Below are 15,050 nucleotides of genomic sequence, written 5' to 3'. Positions count from 1 at the left end.
TATGGGGTGATTGATGAGTTCGTGGCCTAAGGTAGAAGGAGTCAATTTTAGAAAACCTAGCACATTTATTTTTCCTACATTTACACACTTAGTCCAGCGGTCGTGGAGCGTACGGATCCCTTCTTTGTAGAAGTGGTCCACAGCAGGGGTGATTGATTAGTTTGTGGCCTAGGGTAGAAGGAGATGAGTTATTAACTTCAAACTTTCTGCATTTTCACTCAAAGAGTTGGACTGCCCGTGCATGTAATGAGAGCAGTATAACTCATCTTCTACCTAAGGCCATGATCTTATCAATCACCCCTCATATAGTATATTTATTTTAATAATAAATGTTCTTTGAACTTTGAACACTTCACAGCCCAGTTCAATTCACCTAAGCAACCCAGGTTCAATTCCCACCACTGCCTTGAAGGAGTTTGTACATTCTCCCTGTGACCACAAGGGTTTCCTCCGGGTGCTCCAGTTTCCTCCAACAGTCCAAAGACGTACGGGTTAGGGTTAGTGAATTGTGGACATATTTACGTTGCTGCTGGAAGATGATGTTAGTCATTGATGCAAATCGACACATTTCAATGTATGTTTCAACGTTTCCATAGATCACAGAACACAGAAATCTACAGCACATTACAGACCATTCAGCGCACAATGTTATGTTCCACTCTAAAAACAGCCTAGAATTTCCCTCTATTTTTCTAAGCTCCGTGTACCTATCTCAGAGTCTCTACAAAGACCCTATTGTATCCACTTCTACCACCATCACTGGCAGTGTATTCCACACACCCACCACTCTCTGTGTGAAAAACATACCTCTGACATCCCCCCTTGCACCTACTTCCAAGCACCTTAAAACTGTGCCCTCTCGTGTTAGCCATTTCAGCCCTGGGAAAAAGCCTCTGGCTATCCACACGATCAATGTCCCTCAAAATCTCTATTCAAAGTTCGAAGTAAATTTATTTTCAAAGTACATATATTGTATGTCACCACATACAACCCTGAGATTTGTTTTCTTGTGGGCATTCACAGTAACTACAAGAACCACAATATAATTGAAAGACCACATGCAATACTATAGACAACCAGCAAAAATGCAAAAAAAAACAGTATACAGCAAATTCAAAAAGGAGGGGGAAAAAAATAAATAAATAAGCAATAAATATTGAGAACATGAGATGAAAAGTCCTTGAAAGCGAGTCCATTGTTTGTGGTAACATTTGAGTGATGGGGCCAGCGAGGTTCAGTGAAGTTATTCCCTCTGGTTCAGAAGCCTGATGGTTGAGGGGTGATAACTGTTCCTGAACCTGGTGGTGTGGGACCTGATGGTTGAGGGGTGATAACTGTTCCTGAACCTGGTGGTGTGGGTCCTGATGGTTGAGGGGTGATAACTGTTCCTGAACCCGGTGGTGTGGGACCTGATGTTTGAGGGGTGATAACTGTTCCTGAACCTGGTGGTGTGGGACCTGATGGTTGAGGGGTGATAACTGTTCCTGAACCTGGTGGTGTGGGACCTGATGGTTGAGGGGTGATAACTGTTCCTGAACCTGGTGGTGTGGGTCCTGATGGTTGAGGGGTGATAACTGTTCCTGAACCCGGTGGTGTGGGACCTGATGTTTGAGGGGTGATAACTGTTCCTGAACCTGGTGGTGTGGGACCTCATGGTTGAGGGGTGATAACTGTTCCTGAACCTGGTGGTGTGGGACCTGATGGTTGAGGGGTGATAACTGTTCCTGAACCTGGTGGTGTGGGTCCTGATGGTTGAGGGGTGATAACTGTTCCTGACCCTGGTGGAGTGGGACCTGATGGTTGAGGGGTGATAACTGTTCCTGACCCTGGTGGAGTGGGACCTGATGGTTGAGGGGTGATAACTGTTCCTGAACCTGGTGGTGTGCGACCTGATGGTTGAGGGGTGATAACTGTTCCTGACCCTGGTGGAGTGGGACCTGATGGTTGAGGGGTGATAACTGTTCCTGACCCTGGTGGAGTGGGACCTGATGGTTGAGGGGTGGTAACTGTTCCTGACCCTGGTGGTGTGGGACCTGATGGTTGAGGGGTGATAACTGTTCCTGACCCTGGTGGTGTGGGACCTGATGGTTGAGGGGTGATAACTGTTCCTGAACCTGGTGGTGTGGGACCTGATGGTTGAGGGGTGATAACTGTTCCTGACCCTGGTGGTGTGGGACCTGATGGTTGAGGGGTGATAACTGTTCCTGACCCTGGTGGTGTGGGACCTGATGGTTGAGGGGCGATAACTGTTCCTGACCCTGGTGGTGTGGGACCTGATGGTTGAGGGGCGATAACTGTTCCTGAACCTGGTGCTGTGGGACCTGATGGTTGAGGGGCGATAACTGTTCCTGAACCTGGTGGTGTGAGACCTGATGGTTGAGGGGTGATAACTGTTCCTGAACCTGGTGGTGTGGGACCTGATGGTTGAGGGGTGATAACTGTTCCTGAACCTGGTGGTGTGGGACCTGATGGTTGAGGGGTGATAACTGTTCCTGAACCCGGTGATGTGGGACCTGATGGTTGAGGGGTGATAACTGTTCCTGAACCCGGTGGTGTGGGACCTGATGGTTGAGGGGTGATAACTGTTCCTGACCCTGGTGGAGTGGGACCTGATGGTTGAGGGGTGATAACTGTTCCTGAACCTGGTGGTGTGGGACCTGATGGTTGAGGGGTGATAACTGTTCCTGAACCTGGTGGTGTGGGACCTGATGGTTGAGGGGTGATAACTGTTCCTGAACCTGGTGGTGTGGGTCCTGATGGTTGAGGGGTGATAACTGTTCCTGACCCTGGTGGAGTGGGACCTGATGGTTGAGGGGTGATTACTGTTCCTGAACCTGGTGGTGTGGGACCTGATGGTTGAGGGGTGATAACTGTTCCTGAACCTGGTGGTGTGGGACCTGATGGTTGAGGGGTGATAACTGTTCCTGAACCTGGTGGTGTGGGTCCTGATGGTTGAGGGGTGATAACTGTTCCTGACCCTGGTGGAGTGGGACCTGATGGTTGAGGGGTGGTAACTGTTCCTGACCCTGGTGGTGTGGGACCTGATGGTTGAGGGGTGATAACTGTTCCTGACCCTGGTGGTGTGGGACCTGATGGTTGAGGGGTGATAACTGTTCCTGAACCTGGTGGTGTGGGACCTGATGGTTGAGGGGTGATAACTGTTCCTGACCCTGGTGCTGTGGGACCTGATGGTTGAGGGGTGATAACTGTTCCTGACCCTGGTGGTGTGGGACCTGATGGTTGAGGGGTGATAACTGTTCCTGACCCTGGTGCTGTGGGACCTGATGGTTGAGGGGTGATAACTGTTCCTGAACCTGGTGCTGTGGGATCTGATGGTTGAGGGGTATTAACTGTTCCTGAACCTGGTGGTGTGGGACCTGATGGTTGAGGGGTGATAACTGTTCCTGAACCCGGTGGTGTGGGACCTGATGGTTGAGGGGTGATAACTGTTCCTGACCCTGGTAGAGTGGGACCTGATGGTTGAGGGGTGATAACTGTTCCTGAACCTGGTGGTGTGGGACCTGATGGTTGAGGGGTGATAACTGTTCCTGAACCTGGTGGTGTGGGACCTGATGGCTGAGGGGTGATAACTGTTCCTGAACCTGGTGGTGTGGGACCTGATGGTTGAGGGGCGATAACTGTTCCTGACCCTGGTGGTGTGGGACCTGATGGTTGAGGGGCGATAACTGTTCCTGAACCTGGTGGTGTGGGACCTGATGGTTGAGGGGTGATAACTGTTCCTGAACCTGGTGGTGTGGGTCCTGATGGTTGAGGGGTGATAACTGTTCCTGACCCTGGTGGTGTGGGTCCTGATGGCTGAGGGGTGATAACTGTTCCTGACCCTGGTGGTGTGGGTCCTGATGGTTGAGGGGTGATAACTGTTCCTGACCCTGGTGGCGTGGGTCCTGATGGTTGAGGGGCGATAACTGTTCCTGAACCTGGTGGTGTGGGACCTGATGGTTGAGGGGTGATAACTGTTCCTGACCCTGGTGGCGTGGGTCCTGATGGTTGAGGGGTGATAACTGTTCCTGACCCTGGTGGCGTGGGTCCTGATGGTTGTGGGGTGATAACTGTTCCTGAACCTGGTGGTGTGGGACCTGATGGTTGAGGGGTGATAACTGTTCCTGAACCTGGTGGTGTGGGACCTGATGGTTGAGGGGCGATAACTGTTCCTGAACCTGGTGGTGTGGGACCTGATGGTTGAGGGGCGATAACTGTTCCTGAACCTGGTGGTGTGGGACCTGATGGTTGTGGGGTGATAACTGTTCCTGAACCTGGTGGTGTGGGGCCTGATGGTTGAGGGGTGATAACTGTTCCTGAACCTGGTGGTGTGGGTCCTGATGGTTGAGGGGTGATAACTGTTCCTGAACCTGGTGGTGTGGGACCTGATGGTTGAGGGGTGATAACTGTTCCTGAACCTGGTGGTGTGGGACCTGATGGTTGAGGGGTGATAACTGTTCCTGAACCTGGTGGTGTGGGTCCTGATGGTTGAGGGGTGATAACTGTTCCTGAACCTGGTGGTGTGGGACCTGATGGTTGAGGGGTGATAACTGTTCCTGAACCTGGTGCTGTGGGACCTGATGGTTGAGGGGTGATAACTGTTCCTGAACCTGGTGGTGTGGGACCTGATGGTTGAGGGGTGATAACTGTTCCTGAACCTGGTGGTGTGGGACCTGATGGTTGAGGGGTGATAACTGTTCCTGAACCTGGTGGTGTGGGACCTGATGGTTGAGGGGTGATAACTGTTCCTGAACCTGGTGGTGTGGGACCTGATGGTTGAGGGGTGATAACTGTTCCTGAACCTGGTGGTGTGGGACCTGATGGTTGAGGGGTGATAACTGTTCCTGAACCTGGTGGTGTGGGACCTGATGGTTGAGGGGTGATAACTGTTCCTGAACCTGGTGGTGTGCGTCCTGATAGTTGAGGTGTAATAACTGTTCCTGAACCTGGTGGTGTGGGACCTGATGGTTGAGGGGTGATAACTGTTCCTGAACCTGCTGGTGCGGGACCTGATGGTTGAGGGGTGATAACTGTTCCTGAACCTGGTGGTGTGGGACCTGATGGTTGAGGGGTGATAACTGTTCCTGAACCTGCTGGTGCGGGACCTGATGGTTGAGGGGTGATAACTGTTCCTGAACCTGGTGGTGTGGGACCTGAGGCTCCTGTACCTTCTTCCCAATGGCAGCAGTGAGAAGAGACCTGGGTGGTGGGGGTCCCTGATGATGGATGCTGCTTTCCTGTGACAACGCTCCGTGTAAATGTGCTCGATTGTGGGGGCGCTTTGTCTGTGATGGACTGGGCTGCATTCATTACTTTTTGTAGGAGTTTCCATTCAAGGGCTTTGGTGTTTCCATACCAGACTGTGATGCAGCCTGTCAGTCTGCTCTCCACCACACATCTAAAGAAGTTTATCAAAATTTTAGATGACATGACAAATTCATATTACAAATAAGACATAGGAGCAGAATTAGGCCATTCAGCCCATTGAGTCTGCTCTGCCATTTCATCATGGCTGATCCCGGATCCCATTAAACCCCAAACACCTGCCCTCTCACCGTATCCCTTAATGCCCCAACCAATCTGTAATCTATGAACTTCTGTTTAAAAAATACCCATGGACTTGGACTCCACAGCAGTCTGTGGCAGAGTATTCCACAGATTCACCACTCTTTAGCTAATAAAATTATTCCTTCCTTCTGTTCTAAAAGGTTTCCCCTCAAATTTGAGGCTGTGCCCTGCAGTTCTGGATACCCCCACCATAGGAAACATCCTCTCCACATCCACCCTATCTGGTCCTTTCAACATTTTGTAGGTTTCAGTGAGACCCCCACACATTCTTCTGAACTCCAGTGAGTTCAGGCCCAAAGCTGCCAAACACTCTTCTTATGTTAACCCCTTCATTCCCAGAATCATTCTCGTGAACCTTGTCTGGATTCCCTCCAATGACAATACGTGCTTTCGGAGTTAAGGACTGTACTCCAAAACTGTTGACAAGACTCAAGGTGCGGCCTGGACTGTTCTTTTTATTTTCTAGAACTTTTTTTTCTCGCTGGCCTGCTCTTGGATTCTATTCCCTTCCATAATCCACATTTTGGTCCTTCCTTGCTGAATTCAGACATTTTCCTCATCTGCAAATCTGTTACTCTTTCTTAAGCAACATCAGAATCCTTTTCCTTGATAAGAGACATAGATTGTGTGGCAGCTGGAGACCTTTCCCTGGGTAGAAATGGCCAACGTGCAGGGGCGTATTTGAAGGTGATTGGAGGAAAGTACAAGTGCAGTGTCAGAGAGTGCTGAGTGTGTGGATTGTGGAATGTGTGGAGTGTCGGAGTGCTGAGTGTGTGGATTGTGAAGAGTCAGAGTACTGAGTGTGTGGATTGTGGAGTGTCAGAGTGCTGAGTGTGTGGATTGTGGAGTGTCAGAGTGCTGAGTGTGTGGATTGTGGAGTATGTGGAGTGTCAGAGTGCTGAGTGTGTGGATCCTGGAGTGTGTGGAGTGTCAGAGTACTGAGTGTGTGGATTGTGGAGTGTGTGGAGTGTCACAGTGCTGAGTGTGTGGATTCTGGAGTTTGTGGAGTGTCAGAGTGCTGAGTGTGTGTGGATTGTGGAGTGTCACAGTGCTGAGTGAGTGGATTGTGAGTGTGTGGAGTGTCACAGTGCTGAGTGTGTGGATTGTGGAGTGTGTGGGGTGTCGGAGTGCTGAGTGTGTGGATCTTGTGGAGTGTCACAGTGCTGAGTGTGTGGATGGTGAGTGTGTGGAGTGTCAGAGTACTGAGTGTGTGGATTGTGGAGTGTGTGGAGTGTCACAGTGCTGAGTGCGTGGATTGTGGAGTGTGTGGGGTGTCGGAGTGCTGAGTGTGTGGATTGTGGAGTGTCACAGTGCTGAGTGTGTGGATGGTGGAGTGTGTGGAGTGTCAGAGTACTGAGTGTGTGGATTGTGGAGTGTCACAGTGCTGAGTGTGTGGAGTGTCACAAGTGCTGAGTGTGTGATTGTGGAGTGTGTGGGGTGTCGGAGTGCTGAGTGTGTGATTGTGGAGTGTCACAGTGCTGAGTGTGTGGATGGTGGAGTGTGTGGAGTGTCAGAGTACTGAGTGTGTGGATTGTGGAGTGTGTGGAGTGTCACAGTGCTGAGTGTGTGGATTGTGAGTGTGTGGAGTGTCAGAATACTGAGTGTGTGGATTGTGGAGTGTCACAGTGCTGAGTGTGTGGAGTGTCACAGTGCTGAGTGTGTGGATTGTGGAGTGTGTGGGGTGTCGGAGTGCTGAGTGTGTGGATTGTGGAGTGTCACAGTGCTGAGTGTGTGGATGGTGGAGTGTGTGAGTGTCAGAGTACTGAGTGTGTGGATTGTGGAGTGTCACAGTGCTGAGTGTGTGGAGTGTCACAGTGCTGAGTGTGTGGATGTGGAGTGTGTGGAGTGTCAGAGTACTGAGTGTATGGATTGTGGAGTGTGTGGAGTTTCACAGTGCTGAGTGTGTGGATGGTGGAGTGTGTGGAGTGTCAGAGTACTGAGTGTGTGGATTGTGGAGTGTGTGGAGTGTCACAGTGCTGAGTGTGTGGATTGTGGAGTGTCAGAGTGTACTGAGTGTGTGGATTGTATTCTTCAGGGGTGGTGGGAGAAGCAGTTACATTAAGAACATTTAAGAGACTCTTAGAGAGGCAAATGGATGAAAGAAAAAATTAAGTGCTATGTAGCAGGAGGAGGATACATTGACCTTATAACACTGTGGCCGAAGGGCCTGTAGTGTACAGTTATATGTTCTTATTTCTACTGCCGTTTTTAATTCATGGAGGGCAGACACTGGAGCCCTTCTGCTCCCTTTTATTGCAGGAGTATAAATTTATTAATTCCTTTAAAGTTTGTTGTTTGCCGTTTGCTCTCTTATCTTGAAATAAAATTCCCCGGCACGCTGCTGTGACTGAACTAAAGCTGAGCCACTGGAAAAGCTGTAACTGGGAAATATTACAGTTTCGATTCACACAGTGAGCCTCCAGGAGAGTTTTCACTCACCTGACCACGAAGTTTTGTACTTCTTCGACACAATAAATGATTAACTACGGTTTCAATTCCTAACCTCACCTACTTTACTGTAACACCTGGGATAGAATCAGGTCAATGTACAGAATCACATATTAACAATGGTAGCGCATTGCAACTCGCAGAACCCAGATTCAGAATCCTGTTATATATCACTGGCAAATGTTGCAAAATGTGTGGATTTGCAGCAACAGTTCAACACAGTGCATAACTAAACACTCTAAATTACTAAAAGAAATAGATATTAAAAATTAAATGAAATGAGTGTTTCAAGAAGAGAGGGAAAATACTGAGAAAGTATTTGTGAGTTTATTATTCATTCAGAAATCAGATAGTGGAGGGGGAAGAAGCTGTTACTGAATTATTGAATGTGTATCTTCAGGCTCCTCTACCTCCTTCCTGATGGTGGCAATGAGAAGAGGGCATGTCCTGGGTGATGGGGGCCCTGACTGATGGATGCTACCTTTTGGAGGCATTTGCCTTCTGAATATTCAATACGTGTCTATTCTAAAAGCCTCAGTACAAACAACAGAACTTCAGATTAGTTACAGTGTTGAAGGACAGCTCCATGAATTTATAACTAAGCAGAAGGTTTTATGTGTGTTGCTTGAATTCCAGCATCTGCAGAATCCTGCTGCTTGAGGTTAAGTGGCAAACAGGTTTGAGCTGAACTGGGCCGTAAGCGACAGAGATATGTCTTTAACAATATGCTAACAGCAGGAAGATCCATCTAGTCCTACCACAAACTGAGGGGTTCGAAGCCCCTGATCTGTTGTCTTACATGATGGAGTCTGAATGAGACAGAATCACAACGTCCACACCCAATGACAGGTTTCATGAGCCGCAAATATCACTTGACTTTGCAGAAGACTGGCTCCCATTTTAGTTTATCCATAATTCCCCCTCATACCTGCTGATACCATGAACACAAGAGATTCTGCAGATGCTGGAAGTCCAGAGTAACACACACAAAACAGTTTAGGAATTTGGCAAGTCAGGCAGCATCTGTGGAGGGGGAATAAATAATCAATGTTTGGGCCAAGATGTGAGGATCAGTGTGTGTGTGTCTGTGTGTGAATGTGTATCTGTGCGTGTGTGTGTGCGTGTGTGTGTGTGTGTGTGTGTGTGTGTGTGTGTGTGTGTGTGTATCTGTGCGTGTGTGTGTGTGTGCGTGTGTGTGTGCGTGTGTGTGTGTGCGTGTGTGTGTCTGTTGCTACGTCTACACTACGCCGGATAATTTTGAAAACGCCGGTTTCGAGTAAAAGCAACAGGCGTACACACTAAGCGTTTTTCAAAATATCTCTGTCCACACTAACATGGATATTTGGGCGAACCTCCTCTACTGGGCACGCGCAGGACACACAGAAAACAAGCGAAGAGGAAACAGTATACTTAGTGCGCGTTTGTCCAGTTACAGAGTAGAAAAACTTAAAGAATTGCTCTTGGCTCTCGAGCAGGAGACTTAAAACAAAAAAAACAAATACTGGAGCGACACACATCAAAGTTGCTGGTGAACGCAGCAGGCCAGGCAGCATCTCTAGGAAGAGGTACAGTCGACGTTCTGGGCTGAGACCCTTCATCAGGATACTGGAGTGTATGGAGGCAACTGACAGGGAGTTCAGGGACAGTATGACCCGGGTAATGACGAACATTGAAAAACTGATTAACTCTGTTGCATTAATAAAGCACCTTGTTAAACGTATAAAACATGTCTGCATCAGTGTTATCTTGTATTTCCACACAATGTTACATTACGCTGTTACACATCTACTGTCAGAGAAGTACTTGCATAAATAGGTAAACCACCTTCACACAAGCAAGGACAGAAAACAGAGCAAAGTGAGTATACGTATTTATTCAGTAAGCTGTGGGTCAAAGTGTTTGGTGAGTACATTTCTAACTCTTCTGGCTTCAGTCTCGTTGCCGTCTGTTCTGAAATTGTTAGGTTGTGTGGGGAGTAGCGTTCAAGAAAACAACGAAATGCTGTGCTGCCCGCCATCTGTTCCGGCACGTCATGACAGCATTTTTAAATAGTCAAAAAAGCTCACTTTACAATTTAAAAATGTAAACACGAGGAATTCTGCAGATGCTGGAAATTCAAGCAACACATATCAAACTTGCTGGTGAACGCAGCAGGCCAGGCAGCATCAGTCTTCACTGAGGAAGACATCAGCAGTATACCGGACACTCAAGGGTGGCAGGGAAGAGAAGTGTGCGCAGTCACAATTACGACAGAGAAAGTACTCAGGAAGCTGAATAGTCTAAAGGTAGATAAATCTCCCGGACCAGATGGAATGCACCCGCGTGTTCTGAAGGAAGTAGCTGTGGAGATTGCGGAGGCATTAGCGATGATCTTTCAAAAGTCGATAGATTCTGGCATGGTTCCGGAGGAATGGAAGATTGCAAATGTCACTCTGCTATTTAAGAAGGGGGCAAGGAAGCAAAAAGGAAATTATAGACCTGTTAGCTTGACATCAGTGGTTGGGAAGTTCTTGGAGTTGATTGTCAAGGATGAGGTTACAGAGTACCTGGAGGCATATGACAAGATAGGCAGAACTCAGCATGGATTCCTTAAAGGAAAATCCTGCCTGACAAACCTATTACAATTTTTTGAGGAAATTACCAGTAGGCTAGACAAGGGAGATGCAGTGGATGTTGTATATTTGGATTTTCAGGAGGCCTTTGACAAGGTGCCACACATGAGGCTACTTAACAAGATAAGAGCCCATGGAATTACGGGAAAGTTACATATGTGGATAGAGCATTGGCTGATTGGCAGGAAACAGAGAGTGGGAATAAAGGGATCCTATTCTGGTTGGCTGCTGGTTACCAGTGGTGTTCCATAGGGGTCCGTGTTGGGGCCGCTTCTTTTTACATTGTACATCAACGATTTGGATTATGGAATAGATGGCTTTGTGGCTAAGTTTGCTGACGATACGAAGATAGGTGGAGGGGCCGGTAGTGCTGAGGAAACGGAGAGTCTGCAGAGAGACTTGGATAGATTGGAAGAATGGGCAGAGAAGTGGGAAATGAAGTATAATGTTGGAAAGTGTATGGTTATGCACTTTGGCAGAAAAAATAAACGGGCAGACTACTATTTAAATGGGGAAAGAATTCAAAGTTCTGAGACTTGGGAGTCCTCGTCCCTTAAAGTTAACCTCCAGGCTGAGTCAGTGGTGAAGAAGGCGAATGTAATGTTGGCATTCATTTCTAGAGGAATAGAGTATAGGAGCAGGGGTGTGATGTTGAGACTCTATAAGGCGCTGGTGAGACCTCACTTGGAGTACTGTGGGCAGTTTTGGTCTCCTTATTTAAGAAAGGATGTGCTAACATTGGAGAGGGTACAGAGAAGATTCACTAGAATGATTCCGGGAATGAGAGGGTTAACATATGAGGAACATTTGTCCGCTCTTGGACTATATTCCTTGGAGTTTAGAAGAATGAGGGGAGACCTCATAGAAACATTTCGAATGTTGAAAGGCATGGACAGAGTGGATGTGGCAAAGTTGTTTCCCATGATGGGGGAGTCTAGTACGAGAGGGCATGACTTCAGGATTGAAGGGCGCCCATTCAGAACAGAGATGCGAAGAAATTTTTTTAGTCAGAGGGTGGTGAATCTATGGAATTTGTTGCCACGGACGGCAGTGGAGGCCAAGTCATTGGGTGTATTTAAGGCAGAGATTGATAGGTATCTGAGTAGCCAGGGCATCAAAGGTTATGGTGAGAAGGCGGGGAGTGGGGCTAAATGGGAGAATGGATCAGCTCATGATAAAATGGCGGAGCAGACTCGATGGGCCGAATGGCCGACTTCTGCTCCTTTGTCTTGTGATCTCTAGGAAGATGTCGACTGTACCTCTTCCTAGAGATGCTGCCTGGCCTGCTGCGTTCACCAGCAACTTTGATGTGTGTAGCTTTACAATTTAACTCTCACGCTGTTCACACCGACTGAGCCTTATAACAGCCGTCCGGCAGTGCTTGTGCAGTACCAAGCAGAAGCAGGAAAGGCTTTGTTGTTGTGGTGTTGTTATGACAGCGTTTTTAAATCTCTCCGGTTACCCCATCCGCATTACGACGGATATTAGGCATTTCTGAAAATCCCCGTTTTCAGGGGATGAAAACGCCGCTTTAGTGTGGACAGAGGGTCAAAACGAAGAGAAAAAGCTTTGTTTTCAAAATTATCCGGCATAGTGTGGACGTTGTGTGTGTGTGTGTGTGTGTGTGTGTGTGTGTGTCTCTGTATGGTGTATGTGTGTGTGTGTGTCTGTCTGTCTGTATCTGTCTGTCTGTATCTGTGTGTCTGTATCTGTGTCTGTATATGTGTGTGTGTGTCGGGGTGTGTGTGCTCTCCGTGCCCCGTGCTCACTCCTACACCTCTCTTGCTGAACACGTTCCTGTGACGGGGGGTTGCTCCCCGTGTCTGCGCTCCGGCAGCGGGCTGCTCTTGGCGAGCTGTCCACCCCGCACGGGGGTGTTGTAGGCTGCAGCCTGTGCCGGCGGCTGCTCTCATTGTAACCCGGTGTGCCTGACTTACAGACAACGCAACTGTCGGAACACAGCCTACGGCGGACTGGTCCCGGTACAACCACATTTGTGACCTCATCAACTGCAGTGAGGATGGGTGAGTGGTCAGTCTGGGCCGACGGGTCCGGGGACAAAGGTGCTGCTGAGACAGGGCTGGGGCACGGTGAGGGTTCCGGCGGCACGGTGCTGGGTCCGGGGGGATACTGAGGGGTCCGAGGGCACAGTGAGGGTTCCGGGGACACGGTGAGGGGTCTGGGGGGATAGTGAGGGATCCGGGGGCACGGAGAGGGATCCGAGGACATGGTGCTGGGTCTGGAGGGCATGATGAGGGTTCCAGGGGCACAGTGAGGGTTCCGGGGACACGGTGAGGGGTCTGGGGGGCATGCTATGAGGTCTGGGGGATAGTGAGGGGTCTGGGGGCACAGTGAGGTATCTGGGGACACGAGAGGTCTGGGGGGCATGCCGTGAGGTCTGGGGGGCATGGTGAGGGGTCTGGGGGGATAGTGAGGGGTCTGGGGTCATGGCAAGGGACCCAGGGGACACAGTGAGGGGTCCAAGGGCATGATGCTGGGTCTGGGGGGGCATGGTGAGGGGTCCGGGGCCCAGTGTGGGATCTGGGGGGATAGTGAGGGGTCCAGGGGCCGGTGTGGGATCTGGGGGGATACTGAGGGGTCTGAGGTCGGTGTGGTGTCTGGTCCAGGAGCAGAGGATTGGGGCTGGGGGGACAGGGAGGGTGTATGTGGGGCTGAGGAAGATGGTGGAGGGAATTTTGCAGGGTGAGACTGTGTGTGGGGGTGGGGTTAGTGTCTGTAATTTGGTACAGACACTAACCCCACCGGCCCCTGGACACAGATCATTCTGTACACCAGTACTCTAAGAGAGAACAATAACAGAATGCGGAGTAGAGTGTTACAGATTGAGGGAAAGCACAGTGCAGGCAGTGAGGTGCGAGGGTCACCGTGAGGCGGAGTACAAGAACAGGGAGTCCTGGAGTTCGGATATAGGGGAGGTGGCTGCTGTGGTCTTTGGGGTGGGTGACCAGGGCTGGACGAAGCAGAGGACAGGACAATGGGTCACGGGGCAGGGGTGGGGTGGTGGTCACTGTGTCATCACCTCTGTCTAACCAACAACCAGACCCTTGTCAATTAAAGGTCGAGGGTCAGAGGTTGGTGGCCAATCATGTGGGTGCTGAAGAGGCAGTTGGAGGTCAGAAGTCCTATTGTGAATAGGTGAAGGATCAGGGGTCTGTGTGGGGGGGTCAGGGATTAGAGGTCTGTGGGGGGGGTCAGAGGTTAGAGGTCTGTGTGGGGGTCAGGGGTTAGAGGTCTGTGTGGAGGGGGCAAGGGTCAGTGTGGGGGTGTGAGGGGTCCCAGTCTGGTGGGTCAGGGGTCTCAATGTGCAGAGGATAGTGGTCTGTGCAGGTCAGAGATCAGGGTCACAGTGTTGGAGGGCGAGTGGAGGGAGTTCAGGCTGCTGGGTTGGACCGTGGCTGAGAGTGGACAATGCCACTCTTCCTAGTCCAGTTGTCATTTCGATCCTGATGATAACCTCCATCTCCAGACCCAAGGACGCAGTGAAAGCTCTGAAGAAACGGATGATGGGAAATCGTAACCACAAAGAGATCCGGCTGGCACTGGCAGTGAGTGTGGGAGTGTTTCTCCTCAACCCCCCACTGATCAAACCTCTCCCACCCCCCACTGTAAACACCCCCTCCCACCCCCTACTGATCACACCCCCTCCCACCCCCCCACTGTAAACACCCCCTCCCATCCCCCCACTGATCACACCCCCACCCCCCCCACTGTAAACACCCCCTCCCAACCCCCCACTGATCAAACCTCTCCCACCCCCCACTGTAAACACCCCATCCCACCCCCTACTGATCACACCCCCTCCCACCCCCCACTGTAAACACCCCCTCCCATCCCCCCACTGATCACACCCCCACCCCCCCCACTGTAAACACCCCCTCCCAACCCCCCACTGATCAAACCTCTCCCACCCCCCACTGTAAACACCCCATCCCACCCCCTACTGATCACACCCCCTCCCACCCCCCACTGTAAACACCCCCTCCCATCCCCCCACTGATCACACCCCCACCCCCCCCACTGTAAACACCCCCTCCCAACCCCCCACTGATCAAACCTCTCCCACCCCTCACTGTAAACACCCCATCCCACCCCCTACTGATCACACCCCCTCCCCACCCCCCACTGTAAACACCCCCTCCCATCCCCCCACTGATCACACCCCCACCCCCCCCACTGTAAACACCCCCTCCCAACCCCCACTGATCAAACCTCTCCCACCCCCACTGTAAACACCCCATCTCACCTCCTACTGATCACACCCCCACCCCCCCACTGATCAACCCCTCCCACCCCCCACTGTAAACACCCCCTCCCACCCCCTACTGATCACCCCCCCACCCCCCCACTGATCAACCCCTCCCACCCCCCACTGTAAACACCCCCCTCCCACCCCCTATTGAT

General features: G+C 50.5%; 1 protein-coding gene across 2 annotated transcripts in view; it reads left to right on the top strand.

Moving 5' to 3' along the window:
* The window catches only part of LOC140187079 (TOM1-like protein 1), a 59,895-nt gene that overhangs the window by 11,807 nt on the left and 33,038 nt on the right, over positions 1-15,050 (top strand). For both annotated transcript variants that reach the window (XM_072242011.1, XM_072242012.1), the window contains exons 2-3: positions 12,568-12,652; positions 14,116-14,194. In XM_072242011.1, the coding sequence (XP_072098112.1) occupies positions 12,568-12,652; positions 14,116-14,194 (164 nt within the window). The remainder of the gene's footprint in view (positions 1-12,567; positions 12,653-14,115; positions 14,195-15,050) is intronic.

Source organism: Mobula birostris, chromosome 24 (assembly GCF_030028105.1).
Source record: "Mobula birostris isolate sMobBir1 chromosome 24, sMobBir1.hap1, whole genome shotgun sequence".
In the NCBI taxonomy this organism is placed as follows: Eukaryota; Metazoa; Chordata; class Chondrichthyes; order Myliobatiformes; family Myliobatidae; genus Mobula; species Mobula birostris.
The sequence above is the reverse complement of the archived record's forward strand: the minus strand, read 5'-3'. Positions and strand labels throughout refer to the sequence as shown.